General features: G+C 32.8%; 1 protein-coding gene across 1 annotated transcript; it reads right to left on the bottom strand.

Annotated features, from left to right (window-relative positions):
* Window positions 1-1,749: 1,749 nt before the first annotated feature.
* Window positions 1,750-23,695, bottom strand: LOC127700316 (MTOR-associated protein MEAK7-like). The gene is made up of 8 exons (XM_052203733.1): window positions 23,586-23,695; window positions 19,334-19,555; window positions 15,823-15,961; window positions 15,025-15,173; window positions 9,731-10,040; window positions 8,737-8,855; window positions 8,018-8,221; window positions 1,750-6,869 (listed from the first exon to the last, which is right to left on the bottom strand). The coding sequence occupies exons 1-8, from the start codon at window positions 23,676-23,678 to the stop codon at window positions 6,714-6,716; spliced, it is 1,392 nt and encodes a 463-aa protein (XP_052059693.1). The 5' UTR covers window positions 23,679-23,695; the 3' UTR covers window positions 1,750-6,713.
* Between the last annotated feature and the right edge of the window lie 59 nt (window positions 23,696-23,754).

Here is a 23,754-nt window from a genome sequence, read left to right as displayed (position 1 = left end):
GTATGCAAAGGTCAACTATATTTGGTGTATGGAAATATTTTACGATGTAGAAATCAGTCTGGCAGGTTTTATTATGTGACCGCAAAAAAATTTTGCAGTCGTATATTGGTTAGACATTGGCATCGTCGTCCAAAGACACATTGGTTTTCGCACAATAACTTAAGTTTAAGTGAATGGATCTCTATGAAGTTTAACCATAAGGTTCAATACCACAAAAGGAAGGTTGGGATTGATTTTGGGGGTTATGGTACCAACAGTTAAGGAATTAGGGGCCAAAAAAGGGCCAAAAATACGCATTTTTGTAACTTCCAGACAATAACTTGTGTTTAAGTGTATGGAACTCTCTGAAATTATACCAAAAGTTTCCATACAACAAAGGGATGGTTAGGATTGGCTTTGGGGGGGAAATGGCTTAAACCGTTTAGGAATTAGGGGCAAAGGGGAAAAAACAAGGGTTTCCTGGTTAATGGACAATTTAAAAGCAGTATAAGGGAGGTAATCCAAAAACAAAATTGTACAATGTTGTACAATGTTAGATTACCTCCCTTACACTGCTTTTAAATGATCTATTTAAGACTTTTATGATGTGTATTTAAATTGGTAATTATGGTTGCAAACTCCATTGGAAATTTGAATTGAGATAATGATCATATCTTGAGGGAAAGATTTTTTTTTTTGGAAAAGGGGGGGGGGGGAGTGGGGTTAAAAAAGAATTTGTGGGGGGCAATTTTTTTTTTCATTTCAGATTTCAGAAAATTTCTTCAAATATTTTTTTTTTGCCAAAAAAGGGGGGGGGGGGTCATTACGCAACAGCATGGTGTATTTCACAAGGGGTCAATTTGCAACAGCATAGTGTATTGCACAAAAGCAAAAAATTGAATATAAATTCAAATGATATCAAATCATATAACCAATTTTAAGTTCTTTGACTACAGTTATTCGGTTCAATTATGAAAAGCATGACACATCTCTGTGTCAACAGTTTATATTTCCATATATAGATTGGTTCAAATCCAAGCACTTAAACTTGATACTTACCTGAAAGATATCCCGATTCATTTCTTGGTGTCAAAATTAGAAAAATTGATACCTCATTAACATGTTTTGCTTTGTTTGTATCAGTTTAAAAAAAAAAATTTCTGTGCCTCACACAAAAAAGTGCAAGTGGACCTGACATGTTAGTTTTTTAGTTATTTATTCATTTTTATTCCGTAGGCAATGGGGGCATTAAGTGTTGGCTGTCCTTCTGTTTGTCCAATTTTTGTTTCCGCACTCTAACTTAAGTTTTCCTTAACTTTAGTATTCATCATCCAAATTTAATGAAACTCATACACAATGCTTAGAACCAGAACTCGCAGACAGAGTTCGATTTGGGTAGTGAGTCACTTATCGTTCTAAAGTTCTGCCCCTTTATAACTTGAAATATTGCAAATGTTTTTAGTTTCCGCACTCTAACTTAAGTTTTCCTCATCCAAATTTTATAAACTCATACACAATGCTAAGAACCACAACATGTAGACAGAATTTAATTTTGGCAGTATCTCATCAACCATTCTAGAGTAATGCCCCTTTTAAACTTGGAAAATTTCGAAGCTTGAGCAATAGCATCCGTATCCTCAGACACATTCTTTTTTTATTTTTAAACTGGTTTTGGTGTCTGTACTTGTCTTTAGATAAGCAACTTTAGTCATAACATGTGATGATGTGCAAGAATATTGATCAGTACGCTCCAGACACAATGAGCTTGAATAAATAAAAATACTTTTAATTCTAAAAATATCATTTTTTTTTTCTCCATTTATTACAAAGTTGTATAACTAGAAATGAATGTAACAACAAGTGAAGCCTTTAATGATTGCATGTACCTCAGCATTAGCTCTTAGGTCAGTATGATATTTTTTGACAATTTGCAGCCAATGGTCCCAAATTGTCAAATCAAAGCATTGTTGATGTTGTGATCCAGCCATATTTATAGCTAGTCTGATATTCTTTCTGACCATACTTTTTTCAATATTTTTTTCTCTTTTCATTTCCAATCTTACTGTAAAATTTCTATGTTATTGTCCAAAGGTAGGGAATTTCCGAATATTAATGCAAATATTGATATATATATATATATATATATAGATATTTCAATTTTAGATTTTTTTTTTACCCTTATATTAAGAAAAGATTGGTTAAATTTGAATACAGGACATGTATTATCTCATGATTAATATCTCATGACCGGTGTTTTGACCTCAAGAATTGTGTCTATGACCTGTGTTTTGACCTCATGAATTGTGTCTATTTAATTATGTAACAGGTCATGAGATATTAATCATGAGATAATTTTACAAGAATGGAAAGGGAAATCTTCAAATAAGTGATATTTTTTTTTATATGACATTAATAATAACTGGCTTAATCATTTCCAAAAAGAGGCCTTAGAAATGCACATTCTCAACAACAAAAATTAAAAAAGATAATAACTATTTTTTATCTAAATTGGTGTTCATTCTTCATTAAGAAAAAATACATGTCCTGTATTCAAATTTAAATGTACAAATACCTAATGATGAGATATTTCCAATTACTGTTAAATAGCAATATAATGGGATATAAATGTAGAACAAACAAATAAATTTTATTGCAGAAAATGCTCAGGTAAGAGTTATGCAATTTTTTTGTATATTATTTCAATCAAATTTCTGATAATATTATAACTTATTAATTAGAACTTGATTATTGACTTATGTCAGATGATAATGACACAAGTGAAATAAAATTTGCTTGCATTTTTTATACATATTTTTTTAAATTTTTTGTCTTTTCTTTGAAAAAAAAAAACCAACATCTGATTAATCATTCAGCTAGCTAGCAAAATTAACAGAATCTTTTAGTGTAGTGTAGATTAAAATAAATAATACATTTGTAGGTTTACTATTGAGGTCAAGAATTTGTGTATTCAGTTAGGTGTGTAATAAATTGTGTCTATTTAACTATGTAACAGGTCATGAGATATTAACTGTGGTGAATTAAGCCTGGGGTTGTTTCCAATTAATACTTACACTTTTGATTGTAATTATTTGAAAATCATGACAGTTGATAATCATACTGACTCTTACTGGCCTATGGAAAGAATTGGAGTAATACCATTTCAAAAAAGTGTGGGAATCAACTTAAATATATTAATACACATGTTGACCTACATTTCATTGAACAACAACGTACACAAGCATAAGATACTAATATAATACTTTCAAAATTCTTATCAACTGATTCAATTGATGTACAAATACGTTTTCAAATTAATTCATATATAGTAAATCATTATAAATTTTGATTTACAAAGAAACTTTATGCAAGTGTATATCAAAAATAAAAGGGTTGTTCGACCAATCTTTTCTTAATTTAAGGGCAAATAAAAAACATGTCAAAAGTTGGCAGTTGATGATTAAAATGGTGTAGAAAGTTTCTGCAAGTCATTAAAACACATAATTAGTTTCATGATATGTCTTCAACTTAGTATTCTGCACCATCTCCAAAACCAGAGTGATCGCAAAGATCCAGCATGTCTGAATCAAAAATATCACAAAGACATAAGAGCTACAGTTCTGCACCAACTCCAGCGTTACACTCAATGATAACATTTCAGTTCTCCTAAAATCACATAATGTAATGTTATTTTCATTTAAAAGGAATCTATATTTAAAGTTTGAATAATCTTAAGAATAAAGACAGTTCTATACCTAAATATTACTACACAAATAAAAACAAACTAGAGGCTCTAAAGAGCCTGTGTCGCTCACCTTGGTCTATGTGCATATTCAACAAGGGACACTTTCCAACATTGTAGACGAGAACAGAATTCATGACAAAAATCTGTTTTGTTGATCTTGTATTGCTGATCGTTTAGTTTGTTTAGTGTCCCTTTTTCTCCTTATGTTTTTGCTCAAAACACAAAAGAGGGTAAAAAAATTCTCAATTTAAGGGCAATCACTCCTACAAAGAGTGACAGTCTACTAACTATATCGGCTAAATTTGACTTGTTAGAAGAACTTGCTTTGTTGATCATTTTTGCGATTTAAGTGTCTATTTATATATTATTATTTTCAACATATATGGCAAAACACAAAAAAAAAAAAACGGTAAAAATTGTCATCAAAGGGCAATAATTCCAATAAGGAGTCATTTAACCATTTCCTCATTATTGTTTTAATTATAGATCTTGTCTTGCTGATCATTTTTGCTTATTTAAGTTTCTATCTATCTATTATAATTTTTAAAATATAAAGGCAAAAATGCAAAAAATAAGGAATGAATTGTGCACAATTATAAAATGAGATTAAGTCAACAATTTTAAAATTTACAAGTAAAATTTTACTATAATAATTTTTTTGGAATTCTAGGTAAATGCAAAATAGGATTTCTATTTAGAAACAACAGAAATAAAATATATAATTATAAATATCTATAATTGTAAAGTAACTTATATAAAAAAATACAATTACAAAATGTATTGATGATTATGTGGTTGACTAAAACTGATTGTTTGTTGGTGTTAAATCCTACTTCCTATTCATTCATATCATTTGATGAAGTCCGTTCTATTGTTAAAGGAAACTACCAGTAGATCAAATGTACCTCATATTTTGTAGGTGATTGGAATCCTAATTTTACCCCTACTATGTTGGTGATATGCTTAAATAACCAATCCAGTTAGGTAGAGCCCTCTATTTTTAGGTCCATTAACTATGATTCACAACAACTAAATCAAGAACCAATGATCCTTTACTTTTGGAAGAAGTATTTCAATAAAGATAACAAGCTATCAAAAGCCATACAAATTATTTAGTAACTACAGATGTTATATCTTTCTGGTGTATAAAACAAGATCATTGGTATAGTATTTTGGACTGTATACATGTTTTTTTTTCAAAGTGATGATGTACTGAATGAAGAAATAAAGATTACCAAAAGAGAATTAAGATTTTAAAATACTGTTGATAGGTATTTGCAATTAGTCATTCAGATTCCCTTTAGTAGATGGTTTCAATGTAAATATTGCACATTATAGTTTGAAAAAAGTCTCATTACTGACCAAAATACAAATTTTATAAGTTTTACTGTGACTTGACTGTTAGTGTACGTTGCACGTATATAGTACTCTACCTATTGCAATTTATTCAAAATTCTGACCAAATTGCAATTTGTTAATTTCAATATAGAACCAAACTGTTTAACTGGTCAGAAATTTGAACACTGCTGTAAAAATCCGCAGTAAAAACTTGAAAGTGCAAGGTAAGATGTTTTAATTCAAATGATGTCTGATTCTTATGAATATAGAAGACTTTTCAAAAGAAAATTTTATGAAAGCTTAGTTTGGACATTTTTATAGCAATTCAAAATTACTATCTATCACCTTTAGCATGACAATGACAATGAAATTAGTATAAAAATTGTTAGACTGATTTTTCATAATATCAATGAAGTGGAATAAAGTCTTAAAGGATTGTAAGTATGCTTTATTTTATCATCTTGCACTTTCATGACTTGGCTGTGGTTTTCTACAGCAATTTGTTTAAATTTCTGACCAGTTGAACAGTTTGGTTTTATAAAACAAAATTGGTCAGAATTTTGTATAAGTCGCAATAGGTGGAGAGCAACACTTACAGTCAAGTCACAGTAATTTGTTATTATAAAAAACTGAACTTTTCCCATGAATGGTAAATTTTGCTGAAATAAATAATTAACTATTGGAAATAACAAACAGAAGATAATTTCAAAACTTAAAGTACAAATTCACTAGCTTTATTTGGAAAATACACACATACCTCAGAGAAAATGTCTGGATTACAACTGTAATATTCCTGACTGGGTATAGGCACTTTCAAAATTACACACATATTCATTTGTATATGCTCTTTCAATATTACACACATATTCCTTTGTATAGGCTCTTTCAATATTACACACATATTCATAAGTCACATAATTTCTTGTCATATCAAACTTAATACTTAATAAATCTGTAGACCTGTTTTCAAGAAATGGCATACTGTGGTTACCAATTTTCGTGTATTGATGAAAAAATATATTTTTGTTGATACTTGATTTGATGGTTAAGCCAAAGTTTCCTTATAATCCTATTAATAATCTACAACTTGTTGATCATTTAATGGTTAATCTATACCCACGAAATCCACAAAAATAGGTGTCCAATGTAAAATAACAAATCAACAGTCAAATGATAAAATGCATTTTTTTGCTAGATACTTCTATTCTATTCCATATATTTAAAGATCTGTTCCACAAAATTATTAATTGATTATATTGTATCCCTGGAAATATAAACACTTTATATATTTTGTATATTCAAATGCAGTTCAAAGTGTCCTCAGTGCATACAAAATATCATACAAATATGAAATACTGTCCAAGTATGTATACTGAAAAATAAGCATTGCAAATGGTGTCTTTTATTCATTATCAATTTCTGTCTCAACAAATAAATATTTGACAACCATGCTATGAAAGATACAAGGAACAACATCATCTTGCATGTGTATTGCCCTAAGAAAAACAAAGGCTGTACAGCAACTTACAGCTGTCAATTTTCTACATCATTTAGTCTCTGGTGGAAAGTTGTCTCATTGGCAATCATATCTTATTGCCTTATTTTTAAAAAGCTGGATTTCCTCTTTATATAATCTACTTATAGAACTAAAATATCACAACATCTTTGGTATAGCGTTCATTTTCTTTTTCATTTCTTCTGACATTATTTCATCTTCTTCTCTTTCCTTAAATCCTTCACTGTACTGGTGTTTTCCTAGGATTTCTAACATCGCTTTAGATTCTGTGTCTTGTAAAACACTTTTCTGTTTCTAAAATATAAGACTTCTGAAGTACATATCACAAATATTTCATACAGGGTCGTATAGTGTAAAGATGAGCAATGGATGTAAAAATGTATCCATCAAACAGTAAAGCATGCTCTTTTAAACTTGACACTAAATTTCAGGAAACTGTGATTTGCAGTTCCTGAGAAAATACAATATTTTATTGGATGAATGGACAGGGGTGACAGGGGTCATACAGTATACCCCTCATTTGGGTATAATTATCAAGAGGTGACCAACCATTACATGGAAACCAAGAATTTATTTATCAAGTGGTGACCAACCATAACATGGAAAACAAGAATTTATTTATGAAGTGGTGACCAACCATAACATGGAAACCAGGAATTTATTTATCAAGTGGTGACCAACCATAACATGGAAAACAAGAATTTATTTATCAAGAAGTGACCAACCATAACATGGAAACCAGGAATTTATTTATCAAGAAGTGACCAACCATAACATGGAAACCAGGAATTTATTTATCAAGTGGTGACCAACCATAACATGGAAAACAAGAATTTATTTATCAAGAAGTGACCAACCATAACATGGAAACCAGGAATTTATTTATCAAGTGGTGACCAACCATAACATGGAAAACAAGAATTTATTTATCAAGAAGTGACCAACCATAACATGGAAACCAGGAATTTATTTATCAAGAAGTGACCAACCATAACATGGAAACCAGGAATTTATTTATCAAGTGGTGACAAACCATATCATGGAAACCAAGAATTTATTTATCAAGTGGTGACCAACCATAACATGGAAACCAAGAATTTATTTATCAAGAGGTGACAAATCATTCCCAAAAATAAAGAGTATTTAATTTATCAGGAGATGTCCAAGGAAAACATGAATTTAATTTGGTGTCAGTTCATATAATATCAGTATTATGAATAACAAGGGTAAAACTTAATGTCCCCTCCGCTACAGCGGGGGCATAAAAATTATGCACTTTGAAAGTCAAACAAGCTTTTATGTTCCATGTCAAGCCATAAATTAATCAAAATCCACCCTGCCACAGCTTAGAATAAATCAAAATTCACCCTGCCAAGCCATAAAATAATGAAAAATAAAATGCACATCAATCTCTAAAGTTAGTTACAGTCCGTCATTAATACCTTATCCTTATCTTCATCATCACTGTCCTCAGACTTTGGTTCTGGACCAACTCCCCATACTTCTACCATTTCTACAGTGAATTCAGGAGATTTTGACAGCTGTGGGCTTCCATATGTTGTACATCTAGGCCCAGCTTTACTATGACCATGATTAAAACTGTGGTCAATCCAAAACCCGAAATAGTTGAACTGACCTCCCATACCCTGCAAAAAATAGGAAAATGTACTTCACAGAATTATCACTAAGGGACCTGGAATCTATTTCATGATTGAAAATGACAATTTTATTCCATGGTGTCTAAATTTATCAATGATCAATGGTAACCTGATTGTCTGATGAAATCGACAACTTGATGGTATTTACATGATTAGGATTACAGTGTAAAACTGCAATGTATAGATTCAATTTTCAAAAGGACGCAAAAATTCATACTAATTTAAAACAGTCTTGGTAAAAGAGACATTGTTCAGCTTATCTTTACAATGAACACAAAAAGGAGAAGTAAAAACCTGATAACTCTGTCTCTCCTTTATAGCATTTTATGTCAATAAGTTTACCCTGTGGTTTCTCACAGAGAATAACAGACCATATAATGATTTTAATGGATCATATAATGATTCATAAAGTTATCAGGACTTAAAAATCTAAATCTATATCTTGATCATATAAGTGGAAATGATTTTTGCAGCCTTTCTGAGTTCGACTGTTTGCTACCTACCAAACCATTGGGTAAAGTTTCTTGGCCTTGATTTAAATACATAAAGTTATCATTGTAACCTGTGGCTGTGTATACACCATACTGTGGAGCTATTGTAAACAGGAAACAGTCAGCAGATCCTGTAATCAGATAATAAGTTTATCTTGAAAAACACTTATCATACAGTGGATTCATTTATTTTCATGGATTGAAGGAAAAATTGTATTTTCATGGATATTAGATTTTGTGGTTTTGCCAAAGTCACCAAAAACCATTTAGTGTTTTGATTTTGTTCTTTTTAAATATTTCTAGAACTGTTTTTAAAGCTTCAGAGTTTAAAAGGCCCTTTACTATGGCAGTATAAATTTGTTACGTTTCAAAATGTGTATGGTTGAAGTCAGTTAGATGAAACAGTGGGGCTAATTATAGATTATGCAATAATTTATACAGAGATGTTTCAATGACAAGACAGGAATGACTGTCGGACTGACTGACGGATGGACAGACGGACAGATGGGTCAAAAGCATTATACCCTACGCAACTTTGTTGTGTTGGTTAAAATAATTTTATAAAGTCAACATATTTTAACTGCTCAAATTGAATGAATCCAGTAAAAATGATATTAGTACTTTTCATATCTAATGTTAAAAAGATACATACATATATTGGTACTATTAAGATTTTAAAATTTGTTAAATTTCTTTGGTTTAACATTATTGATCTAGGTTAATTGAGAGTTCAGCACTCATAAATATGTATAACCCTGTTTCATATTTAATGTTCCTGTCCAAAGTCAGGAGCCTGTATTTTAATGGTTGTCATTGTCTTAATTTGATATTTGTTTTTCGTTTTATGTTATTGACTTAAATAAGGCAATTATATTTACCTTTTCAAACATTCAAGCTTAACTTTCACGACTGATAAATTCTGATGAAAAAACTCACATTGTTTACCCATAACTATTAAATCCAAGTCACATTATTTGTGGAAATATAAAGATGTGTTTACACTCACCATAAAACTTTGGTCCTAACTCCCAGCCTTGACTGGAATATCCACCAAAAATATACCCGTCTTTGTCTTTAACAATTATAATAGAAGGTCCCTTGTTAACAATATGACCCACAAGTTGTGAAAAACTGTCACCATACAATGAATTACAAAACAAAAGTCTCCATTCAGATGTCAAATGTTTTGGTAAGTTATAATTATTAAGATAAACTAATGCATTTCTGTCTAGTATTGTTGATATTGGTAGAGTCTTGGAATTTGTTATCACTGGAATGTGTACAGATGAATGGAGAACATCTTTTCTGCTATTCTCCTGCAAAATTTGATAAAGCATGAAAAAAAGGCTTTGAATATCACACTACTACATTTACGTACTTGCAATACCTTCCCTATCCATTCTCTCTACATTTTCTTTATAAACCATTTTTTTTTATTATTATTGTAGTTTAAGTGCTTTAAATTTCTAAATGTTTGTTTTGATTTGTATGAAGTCTATTTTTTGTTGTCTTCTTTTCATTTTTAGGAAATATAAAATTTATTTTCTTATCAATAAGACTTACAAAGAGCTCATTAGGTTTGTCACAACCTGGTAAAGAGGAGGGTACATTTTGGGGCATATTAAGTAGGGTGCCCAGTCAACAAATTTGATCGATTTGGGTTAACGAAATAACACACGGCTATATTTTATATCACTGGAAAGAGGAGAACAAGCCTCGTAGAAATATTGATGTCATCATTGTCTACAGTGGTCATGATTTTCTTAAATTTGGGTCAAAGGTCAAATCTAAAATTTCAAGGAAAATGTAGAGTCATGTTTAGAAAGCTGGCCACCCCTACATATTTGCGTTTATAGCAAAATAAATATGAATAATTCAAATGATTATATCTATAGTTTCTATATTTAGGACTAATTTGATGTTTCTGTTGCCAAATATGGTTAGAGATTGACATTTGTACTTATAGGGTGCACATTTGCAATTTTCATTCAGCTGTTAAATAACAGTGACCTTGACCTTTTAAAAGTTCCAAAATCAGAATTTTTACATAAGATTCGATACAAGTGATCTTTAGAGATGTTTTTTAGATATTAACATTTATAAATTGTCCTCCCAAAATGTTATTTTTTCCGTCTTTTGATAGAAGGTGTTCGTCATGATTTTCTGGGTAAATATCCAATATTCTTTTGGTGAACGCGGAAGCACGTAAAAATAGTACTTAGTTCCAAAACTGATGAATATGAACGCAGAATTTATTGAGTTAGCAGGTCTGAGTATATATTTGCTTTACAGAAATAAAAAAAAAAAAACTGCAAATGGTGAAAAAGGGGGAGGGTTTATGTTACAAGTTATGAAAACAAAATGAGAATTAGAAACAGCAGGCTAATCACTCCATCTTACACACTTATATCAAGTGTAATGTACATGACTTATCGAACATAAATTGGCCTACACATGAAGTTAAAGATTATCTACAAAAAGAAAGTTTTGTACAGCATCGCTGTATTTTAGGGAGCTACCATTTGATTTTTATGGGGGGTTAAGATGAAATTTGAAAAAAAGGCAGGACAGGAGTTTTGAGTTAAAAAAAATAGGCAGGATGAGTATTTTGGCATAAAAAAAAAAAAGGATGACAATTTATGTAAAAAAAGTCAGGATAAACTAATAAAAAAAGGTAGGACCGACCAGAGTGAAAAATAAAAAGGCAGGACTGAGATTACAACTAAAAAAAAAGGCAGGACAAAATTTTTCATCCTAGCCCCCCCCCCCCCCCCCCCATAAAAATCAAATGGTGGCTCCCTTACAAACACTTGTAAACAACATCAATCTAATTAAAATATAGATCTCTGATTTCTTTATCTTTATTTGAGCTTATATATAAGAGCACACAAGTTAAAAAAGATCAGAATTTTAATAAGTGCGAAACAACATAGAAAAATTGCCGAAGCTAGTAGTAGCTATTACGTTTCATTGTCTACTGTTAAGTTGAAAGCCCACCGACTAGGTTTAGGTAAGAGAACTAATTTCAGTTGTTCTTTTTTAAATCGCATTTGGCGCAAGTAGCAGAATGCGAGGCATACAGAATACAATCTGATGGTGGTGGCGGCAAAAGTGTACAAAAGTGAAAATAAATTTTCGCACTGCCAGCCCTCTCCCTTTCTTCATAATATAAAATGTTCTACCCTAACGGCGAGTATTATTATATCGGTACTTTGTCTTTTTTGTCTTCATGTTAGTTGTTTTTGTGCTTCATGCTATTTTGACAAGTCAAGCCATTTCAAACTGTTTTTTCGGCAGATTTTTCTTATGCTGTGTTGTTATACCATTGTCCAGGTCAGGGGAGGGTTGAAGGATCACAAACATGTTTATCCCCTCCAAATTCTGTATATGTCTGTCCAAAATCAGGAGCCTGCAATTAAGTGGTTGTCGTTGGTTGCTGTCTGTTGTATCTGTGTTTTTTTTTGTTGCACGAACGGTGGTATATTTTTGTTGTCGTTCCCACCGACAGGGATTTAGGTCTAAAACATCATACAAGACTTTTGATGTGCCATATTTCGGGTGTGAAACAAAACTGACCGATTTGATTCTTATACTACAATTATAACAAAATATGCATTCAATAAAAAGTTTAAAGTTTTGAAAAACAGACACAAAACAGATTTCTCCAAACAAAGTGACAATCTACAAAGTTAGCTGGCTATTGACAACAAATAAATCAACCACACAACAAGCAAAAAAGACAAATGTTTTGAGTGACCTCTGTCCTTGTTAATGACCTAATAGTGTAAGCAACAAAATGATTCATGGCACGAGATAATCTATGTTTAATCAATACCAAAATGTTGACTTAATTTGTGTTTTTAATTGCTAATTTCTTCAAAACCATTTTTATTTCACGCATGCAATTTGGCACACACATGCACTGTGTCTTATTGCTTAAATCAGAGTAAAAAATATTGTGATGATACGTTCATTATCACTAGTATATATATTTGTTTAGGGGCCAGCTGAAGGACGCCTCCGGGTGCGGGAATTTCTCGCTGCATTGAAGACCTGTTGGTGACCTTCTGCTGTTGTCTGTTCTATGGTCGGGTTGTTGTCTCTTTGACACATTCCCCATTTCCATTCTCAATTTTACCTAATAATTTTGCTTTCGATGAAAATAGGGTAAATTTCTGGTAAAATTTTACTCTTACTAAAATGCTGAAATACTTGTATCAAAATCACATAAATACTTTCCCATTTCTTTATATGATATATTTAATATATAAACTATATTATAGGTACTGCTTTAATTACCAACAAAAAACACAATAATTCTATTTTTCATGTTAAAGATTTTCCTATAATGTGCAAAAAAATCAGCCATGTGTTATCTGTTAACTTAAACTCGTTAACTAGAGGACTTTTTGGACATTGGGCACCCTACTAATTTGGCCTTATAAATTCACAAAAAAAAAAAAAAATTGTATGACACTATATATTAATCATATTTTCTAATTTCAGTAGAAAGACTTTCAAAAAATGTTAATATAATCCAAGTTTAGTTATTACAATATGACTGGGACTTCATTAAAGTGACATCATAAGTGAGATTTTTCTGATATTTAGCAAAATAATATAATTTAAGGTTATTTTGACTAAAATAACATATTGCACAAGTGTTGCCCAAAACAATTTTTGCCACTGAATATAAATATACAAAAAAAGTAAAATCAAAAAAATACCAAACTCCGAGAAAAATTCAAAACGGAAAGTCCCTAATCTAATGGCAAAATCAAAAGCTCAAACACATCAAACGAATGGATAACAACTGTCATATTCCTGACTTGGTACAGGCATTTTCTAATGTAGAAAATGGTGGATTAAACCTGGTTTTATACAAAATACAATTACTGTGTAAATAACTTTTGGGGCAATGGCTGTTCTCTATATTATAGCTTTTACAATTTTTGCTTAACATAAAAGGGGAAACAACTCTATTTTAGATATAATGTGTTAATGCTATGTTCTTTCAGTACCAGTTTGTTTTTCGCTGTCTTTGAGTATGCCATGGATATAATAATAAAGATGTGATAAGGATAACTTTATATTAAAATCAAAGTAATATTTCAAAGCCAATGATAATGTTTTAGTATATGCCACCAAAATTAAGCTTTGTCATGAAAAATTGTCTTTCAAGGCGGCATGCATTTAAAACATTTCTTGAATTTTTTAAATACACAGTGAATTACTTAACAAGAGTGCACACGCTGAAATGTCTCGCCTTCTTCACTAACCATTGATTTTATGTTGATAGTCCTAAATATAAACCTTTACTACAAGTAACACATAAACTTAATATGATCCAAGAAAATGAGGTCAAGGTCAGATAAACCAAACGAGAAATACATGTACACCTTACAATCATTCAATTAACCAAACATAGTTGACCTATTGCTTATAGTTTCTAAGAAACAGTCTTAACCAAGAAAACTTAACATTGACCAATGAACCATGAAAATGAGGTCAAGGTCAGATGATACCTGCCAGACAGACATATACACCTTACAATCCTTCCGTGCAACAAATATAGTTGATCTTTTGCTTATAGTTGAAGAATAAAAGACCAAAACACAAAAACTTAACTCTGAGAAATGAACCGTGAAAATGAGATCAAGGTCAAATAAAACCTGCGAGACTGACATGTACATCATAAAATATTTCCATACACCAAATATAAATGACCTATTGCATATAGTATTAGAAAAAAAGACCAAAACTCAAAAACTTAACTTTGACCACTGAACCATGAAAATGAGGTCAAGGTCAGATGACACCTACCAGTTGGACATGTTCACCTTACAATCAGTACATATACCAAATATAGTAGACCTACTGCTTATAGTATCTGATATATGGACTTGACCACGAAAACTTAACCTTGTTCACTGATCCATGACATGAGGTCGAGGTCAAATGAAAATTGTCTGATGGGCATGAGGACCTTGCAAGGTACGCACATACTAAATATAGTTATCCTATTACTCATAATAAGAAAGAAATTAACATTACAAAAAATGTTGACTTTTTTTTCAAGAAGTCACTGAACCATGAAAATGAGGTCAAGGACAATGGACATATGACAGACGGAAACTTCGTAACATAAGGCATTCATATACAAAGTATGAAGCATCCAGGTCTTCTAGCTTCTAAAATATAAAGCTTTTAAATAGTAAGCTAACGTTGCCACCGCCGGCGGATCACTATCCCTATGTCGAGCCAATATATTAATCCTAAGCATGTGCAAGTTAATTTTACCTCATCCAAACAAAAATTGTTGATAAAAACCACATCTAATATCCAGATCATCATGGAAGTCTTTGTTAACCATTCTTCTATATCTATCACAGTATAACTTGTGTCTTTAGGAACACAAAGCGTAGGAACTGCTAACTTTTTACTTATTCCTAAAAAAAGCATACAGCTGTACTTTTAAAGTGATAATATGCATTTCTACATGAAAATGACATACATTTTTACTTACAATTGCATTATACTTCACCCTATTATATAATCATTTTGATGGTTTTCATCAATATTTGAAAGAGTACAAAGAACTGAAACATGTCTATATAAATCTTTGAATAACCATAACAAAAATTTTAACCATTCAATTATTCAAGCAATATATATATAGACCCTTTGGTAGACTCTGTCTAGTTTATTCTTGTCTAGACTACAGATGATTTAGAGCTTGACATATTGTAAAGACAATAGTCTATCATTGAAATGATCACCAAGAGAAATTTTGTTTTGTTTGACAGTGTTTCTTGGCTGCTGTCTAATTGATATATACAAGTACCCACCCATCATTATGTTGAATTCTAGATAACTTTCTGTTTTCTTACTTGCCAGGTTGGCGTCTCATTGATGCATACCCCACATCCCTTTTATTAATAAATAATTTTAGGTTACATTCATGATGACAAAATATTGTCAGATTTCAGAACATTTTTAACATTAATCAAATGTGAATTTGGATTGGCAATTTAAATTCCCATACCAAAAAAAGTACATGTATTTGCTTAAGATTGTATTTACTATTCAAAATCTCACCTTTGGCATAAAGTTCAAAAAACAAACTCAGAACAAATCTTTCTGTGCCCTGTTCTTTGTAATCTGTTGTCTGCCAATACTTCCATTGTGGTAAATCTTTTATTATATCCTTGAACCCTAACACAAACTCATAAACTGTCTGAAAGAAAAGAAATGTGTCATACAAAAATTAAATATGACAAAAAAAATTATAAAATTATATAAAAACTAGAAATTTTAAGAACATATGGTATTGACTTACAATGTTATAATATTAAAGAATACAAGATGGCAGCCCCATGTTCACACAGTTGGATGCTCAGTTTAAGTGTAAATTTACATTAAAACGTGTGTTTATGTTGTAAGTATTATTATCTGGGGTGTACCAAGTTAAATAAATTAACTTAACAAAATTTTACAATTAAAATGTTAATCTAATAATAAAGAGCTTACATTCTGATATTTTCTGTTTTTATCTCATTAACATTAAAATTCATTTTCTACCATTTAAAACATTAAAAACTAACCATTTCATAAGAATGATGAGCTACAAACATTGTAAAAGCAGGGGAAAATGGACAAAACATATATATGTACTATTGTAATTTGATGGACCTTTGTTGGAAACAGAATTTTTTATAAACGGGGGAAACTAAGTTCAGTTTCTGATGCTGTTATTGGTTAACTATCACCTTGTTTCCAAGGATGTGATAATCTTTTAGCACCAAACACCATGGTTGAGACAGTTCATGATTCTCAGACTCCATAGGAAGACAGTCCACAATTTTCAGATATCATAGGGTAAGACAGTACATGATTATCAGACACCATAGGGTAAGACAGTACACGATTCTCAGACTCCATAGGAAGACAGTCCACAATTCTCAGACACCATAAATTAACACAGTACACGATTATCAGACACCATAGGGTAAAACAGTACACGATTTTCAGACACCATAGGGTAAGACCGTCCACAATTCTCAGATATCATAGGGTAAGACAGTACACGATTTTCAGACACCATAGGGTGAGACAGTACACGATTATCAGACACCATAGGGTAAGACAGAACACATTTCTCAGATATCATAGGGTAAGACAGTACTCGATTTTCAGACATCACAGGATGAGGCAGTACACGATTATCAGACACCATAGGGTAAGACAGAACACAATTCTCAGATATCATAGGGTAAGACCATACACAGTTCTAAGACACCATAAGGAAAGACAGTACACAATTTTCAGATACCATAGGGTTAGACAGTACACAGTTCTCAGATACCATAAGTTAAGACAGTACACAGTTCTCAGATACCATAAGTTAAGACAGTACACAGTTCTCAGATACTATAGGGTAAGACAGTATGCTTTCTCAGACACCATAAGGTAAGACAGTACACGGTTCTCAGATACCATTAGGTAAGACTGTACACAGTTCTCAGAAACTATAGGGTTAAACAGTACACAATTCTCAGACACCATAAGGTAAGACAGTACACAATTTTCAGATACCATAGGGTTAGACAGTACACAGTTCTCAGATATCATAAGGTAAGACAGTACACAGTTCTCAGATACCATAAGGTAAGACAGTACACAGTTCTCAGATACCAAAAGGTAAGACAGTACTAAGTTCTCAGATACCATATATAGGGTAAGACAGTACACAATTCTCAGACATCATAGGGTAAGACAGTACAGTTCTCAGACACCATAGGGTAGGACAGTACACAGTTTTCAGACACCATAGGGTATGACAGTATACAATTCTCAGACACCATAGGGTAAGACAGTACACAATTCTCAGACACCATAGGGAAAGACAGTACACAATTCTCAAACACCATAGGGTAGGACAGTACACAGTTTTCAGACACCATAGGGTAGGACAGTACACAATTCTCAGACACCATTAGGTAAGACAGTACACAATTTTCAGATACCATAGGGTTAGACAGTACACAGTTCTCAGATATCATAAGGTAAGACAGTACACAGTTCTCAGATACCATAAGGTAAGACAGTACACAGTTCTTAGATACCATAAGTTAAGACAGTACACAGTTCTCAGATACTATAGGGTAAGACAGTACACATTTCTCAGACACCATAAGGTAAGACAGTATACAGTTCTCAGAAACCATAAGGTAAGACAGTACACAGTTCTCAGATTCCATAGGGTTAGACAGTACACAATTCTCAGACACCAAAAGGTAAGACAGTACTAAGTTCTCAGATACCATAGGGTAAGACAGTACACAATTCTCAGACACCATAGGGTAGGACAGTACACAGTTTTCAGACACCATAGGGGAGGACAGTACGCAATTCTCAGACACCATTAGGTAAGACAGTACACAATTTTCAGATACCATAGGGTTAGACAGTACACAGTTCTCAGATATCATAAGGTAAGACAGTACACAGTTCTCAGATACCATAAGGTAAGACAGTACACAGTTTTCAGAAACCATAAGGTAAGACAGAACACAGTTCTCAGATTCCATAGGGTTAGACAGTACACAATTCTCAGACACCAAAAGGTAAGACAGTACTAAGTTCTCAGATACTATAGGGTAAGACAGTACACAATTCTCAGACACCATAGGGTAAGACAGTACAGTTCTCAGACACCATAGGGTAGGACAGTACACAGTTTTGAGACACCATAGGGTATGACAGTATACAATTCTCAGACACCATAGGGTAAGACAGTACACAATTCTCAGACACCATAGGGAAAGACAGTACACAATTCTCAAACACCATAGGGTAGGACAGTACACAGTTTTCAGACACCATAGGGTAGGACAGTACACAATTCTCAGACACCATTAGGTAAGACAGTACACAATTCTCAGACACCATAGCTATAGGGTAGGACAGTACACAATTTTCAGGTACCATGAGGTAAGACAGTACATGATTCTCAGATACCATAGGGTAAGACAGTACACAATTTTCAGACATCATAGGGTAAGACAGTACACAATTCTCAGACACCAAAGGGTAAGACAGTACATGATTCTCAGACACAATAGGGTAAGACAGTCCACAATTCTCAGACACCATATAGGGTAGGACAGTACACAATTCCCAGACATCATAGGGTAAGACAGTACACAACTTTCAGACACTATAGGGTAGAACAGTACACAATTCTCAGACACCATAAGGTAAGACAGTACACAGTTTGCAGACACCATAGGGTAAGACAGTTAAAATCTGAAATAATTTTCATAATGTTCACTTGATTAAGCAAAAGTTTTTGTTTATTTTTCAATCCAAAAATAAGTAGGATTAATCTTGACATTACCTACCTGCTAATCTGAATAATTCAGTCCCTTCCAGTAATTGATCTCTCCTACTTGTTAATGTAGCCATCTTAGAACATCTGAATATAATAACTGAATTATTATTCAGGTTAGGCATGACCATAAACATCAACTTAAAAACATAACATCCAATGATGTAATCCCGTCTCATATGGATTAACAGATACCCAAGACTTATATTGTAAACCTACTTGATATAAATTCTGGGCATTAACTGTATCATCTTTGGGGCTGCTCAAGTTAAATAAAATGTTGGATTTATCTGTTACTGTACCCCTGACTGTGCTCTCCAGAAATACTTCAAAGGAAGAATGTGAAAAAGCTACATGTCCTTTGACTTTTTCTTTATGACTGTTCTTCAGATGTTCAAAAATTCTGTTAGTTAATGTTGCAGGAATGAATCTCAATGGTTTCTGAAAGGAAAATAAATAATTCAGTGACAGATGAGAAAAAAATCTTACTTGAAAAATTACTTAATTACTCTATGGTCAAGTAATAAGTGAATGATCTTTCATGTCAACAATAAATATACACTTTGTACAAACATTATAAAAAATATGGCTATGTAGTATGATTGTCAATGAGACAGCTATCCATGAAAGATCAAAGACAAGGTGGTTAATAACTACAGCTCATCATAAGGTCTTCTAAAATGAACAACACAATAAACTAAAAACAGTTATGATTGAGATTAATTGATTGATTGATTGGTGTTCAACACCACTTTCAGCACTATTGTGCTATTTCGTGGCAGTCAGTTTTTATTGGAGGAAGCTGGAGTGCCCAGAGAGAACTACCAACTTTCGGTAGGAAAATTGACATTCCTAGTCAATTACGATTGGAGTTGAGCGCACCTGCCATGTGTGGGATTCGAACTCACAACCTCAGTGTTGACAGGCTAGTGATACAGTAGTTGTACTACTTAGACCACTCGGCCACCGAGGCCCCTGATAGAGTATAAAAGTGTAAGGGTTGAGATTTTAAATAACTACATTTGTAGTTTAACCCCACAATATTTTTATGTGCCTTTCCCAAGTCAGGAACCTAATGTCAGTGGCTGTATTTTATCATACATGGGTATTCTAAATGTTTTTAATAATTTAAGGAATTTGGTATTCATGTTTCTCACTTAGAACTTTTGTAAGGGAGTCCATGCACTTGCTATTTTTGGCCATGGCGAGTCCAACAGTAAGAATAGGAAATGATATTGCTATTTAATTAAGTATATCTCTATATGTGTTGGAAGCCCTAGAGCATGTAGAGTAAAAGAAGGCCTAATTTATTATTCAAGTCTTGAAGACAAAACAGAGCAAGGAACAACATCATATTTAGATTAATTTTTAAACTCTTGCTATAAAATGATGAGATCTGGGCTGAGTTGATACAATATTTTACAATATTGATACTCACCTAAGTGAGAAGTACATTTTGTATTGGTGGTAGATTTTGGACAGTCTCTATTTAATTTATATTCAATTTTACTAGACTGGGATTGATTTAGAGTTTGACAAATTGGATAGACACTTGAAATTTTGTAAATAAACATGCAAACTGTAGCTTTGAACACGAATGTGATCAAAGATAATTCAGTTTTGATAATTTATAATGCAAGCAAAAAACGAAAGAAATCTACAGATAAATTGCTGCAGAATATCCTTCTGTTTGGTCCAAATTACTATCACATGACATTGACAATATGTTTGATTCACATCATTTCCGTTACCAAAACTAGACAAAGTGATGCCCCCGCACTCCACTCTGAAGTAATTCTATTATAACAAAGTCAATGTAGGACTTTCTTTGAGATATAATTGTGTCTGGGAGACACAAATGATGACCTCGCAGATGCATAGTGCTATTTTAAAATACACAAAGTTGAGCATGGGAGCACATAGGTCTATGGTTCACTGTAGGAGGAGTTATCCGGAAACGCTATGCACCTCTTACATGTCTTATGCAAGTATATACTCCAAAAATGACAAAGTTCAACAATCTCCCAAAAGAGCAAATATTAATAAAAAACCCTGATCACATGCACACCTTCAATATATGTATAAACAGCCAGCAAAGATAAAACTTCCTAGCATTCAAACTGTAGGAGGAGTTATGCGGAATAACTATAACGCTATGCACCTCTTATACTCCAAAAATGACACAAAGTTCAACTATCTCCCAAAAGAGCAAATATCAATAATAATCAAAACCCCGACCCCATGCACACCTTCAATATATGTACAAACAGTCAGCAAAGTGAAAACTTCCTAGCATTCAAACTGTAGGAGGAGTTATGTGGAATAGCTATATACCCATAGTGGGATGGACGGACAGACGGACAGACGGACAGGACGGGCGGACAGAAAGACCGACTGATGGACAGGGGTAAAACAATATGCCCCCCAACTTGTAGTTGCGAGGGCATAAAATCTCTTTTACCATTCACTGATTTCTGATGTCATATCTTATTACTATTGATGGGGAAATTGGATCTCTCTGCATCCATCTGAATTGTCTATTTGCCGGTTTGATCCCATTATTACACACTTTTAGATGGTTCCCTTTGCCAATTGCACACTAGTTCTAAAGTGGACAAAAAGAACTGCTGCCATGCAAAGCATGATAACTTTGAAGTGATATATCTATAGACGACATGTTCACCAATTTTTAATGATAAATAACCGCTGATATCAAAACTTTTTAGCTTAACAAAAGATTAAATGTAATTAAATATTTAAAAAAACTTAAAGATAACCCAAATTTAACAGAGACAAATTTTCTCTTTTTGCAAGCTCTTCAATGTCAATTATACAAATGAATGACCTTCCTAAGGGAAACAACTTGAACAAATAGATCTGTCATTACTGGGTCAATTCTGAAATTGGCCAAAAAACTTTACTTACGTAATCTGGTCAACCCTATACCTACATGACCTACAGAATTATATCAATTTAATCAATAAAATTGAGAATGGAAATGAGGAATGTGTCAAAGAGACAACAACCCGACCACAGAGCAGACAACAGCCGAAGGCCACCAATGGGTCTTCAATGCAGCGAGAAACTCCTGCACCCGGAGGCATCCTTCAGCTGGCCCCTAAACAAATATGTATACAAGTTCAGTGATAATGGACGTCATACTAAACTCCAAATTATACACAAGAAACTAAAATTTAAAATGATACAAGACTAGCAAAGGCCAGAGGCTCCTGACTTGGGACAGGCGCAAAAATGCGGCGGGGTTAAACATGTTTTTTGAGATCTCAACCCTCCCCCTATACCTCTAGCCAATGTAGAAAAAACAAACGTACAACAGTACGCACAGTAAAACTCAGTTTAAGAGAAGTCCGAGTCCGATGTTAGAATAGGAAACAAAAGAAAATAAACAAAATGACAATAATACATAAATAACATTAACAACAGACTACTAGCAGTTACTGACATGCCAGCTCCAGACCTCAATTAAACTGATTGAAAGATTATGTCTTCATCATATGAATATCAGGCACAATCCCTCCTGTTGGGGTCTAGCATCACACATCACAAAATATATGAGAAGAACACAACCTGTGTCATGCCAACAACTGGCCTTAGCTTAGAATAAATATGTCCAATTCTGATGCAAAGGCCCCACAAGTACACATTTATCTGTGTTGCTGTATGGGAACTATATGTATATGTCAGTGGCGGATCCAGATATTTTCATAAGGGTTGGGCCGCTCCAGTCATGCTTCAGTGATTCCCTATATAATCAACAAAATTTTTCCCACAAAAGGGGGGGGGGGGGTGTGCCCGGGCCCCTGAAAAACCCTCTTAATCTGCCTCTGTACATGCTGTATGTACCCCAAATAAGATCATGAAGATATTCATCCCTTTCCTCAAAGTTCAATGTCACTCGTTAATTGCTTGTCACTTTTATAAAATTTTAGATGTCTGATAGTCACATTCCTGCTTTCTTCCCAGATTTTCTTAAATTCTGGTCATGGTTTGTTCAGTTTAGTGAAATAATTATATATCTAGTTGATGGACATCAAGAAATGTCAGCTTGTCAAGAGTTATCTTAAGTCAGACTTAAAAACCTGGGTTTACAACCTTAATTTTTTAGTTGACGATACAAAATCTTCAAACTGGTGCTTTTTCACAGAAAAATTTGTCGTTACAATGCAAATATCTTCATGTCACAAATTATGTCCTGTGACTCATTTTCCCCCCAAGATCAACTGGGGTAGTTCATTCATAAATTTGAGATTGGAAACTCATCTTTTCTTGATGTCCACTTCCCAAGAAAGTCGTAATTGCATATAATGCTGTGATCTGGTGATTTTAAACAGAGAAAAGTATTTGAGTGAACAATGTTATAATTGTATTACTAGTCATTGCATTGTCATATGATTGTAAATCAGGATACAGTCTATTTTACTCATCTAAATCTATTCACGTAACAGTTTACCTGACTAACTAATAAATCGTAGTATTGTTTAACATATGATTGTTCAGTCTCGTTAAAAATTCTTCTCTCTGCTTTGCTTTCTCCACCACCCATAACTTATAATATACTATAAGGAAAAACTCACAGGATTCCGAAAAAATAATAACATGACCTTCAATTTGGAAGGCCG

The sequence above is a fragment of the Mytilus californianus genome, unplaced genomic scaffold, assembly GCF_021869535.1.
Source record: "Mytilus californianus isolate M0D057914Y unplaced genomic scaffold, xbMytCali1.0.p SCAF_5, whole genome shotgun sequence".
NCBI classification, from domain to species: Eukaryota; Metazoa; Mollusca; class Bivalvia; order Mytilida; family Mytilidae; genus Mytilus; species Mytilus californianus.
This window is presented reverse-complemented; position numbering and strand designations above follow the sequence as displayed.

What these genes read in the sequence shown, in the direction of transcription:
- LOC127700316 (XM_052203733.1), bottom strand. Translation starts at nt 23,678, where the DNA reads ATGGGTGGTGGAGAAAGCAAAGCAGAGAGAAGAATTTTTAACGAGACT. An exon ending in ACGATTTATTAGTTAGTCAG is followed by an intron (nt 19,556 to 23,585) that starts GTAAACTGTTAC and finishes TTTTCCTTTCAG; the next exon opens with AAACCATTGAGATTCATTCC. An exon ending in ACAATTTTTGTTTGGATGAG is followed by an intron (nt 10,041 to 15,024) that starts GTAAAATTAACT and finishes CAAATTTTGCAG; the next exon opens with GAGAATAGCAGAAAAGATGT.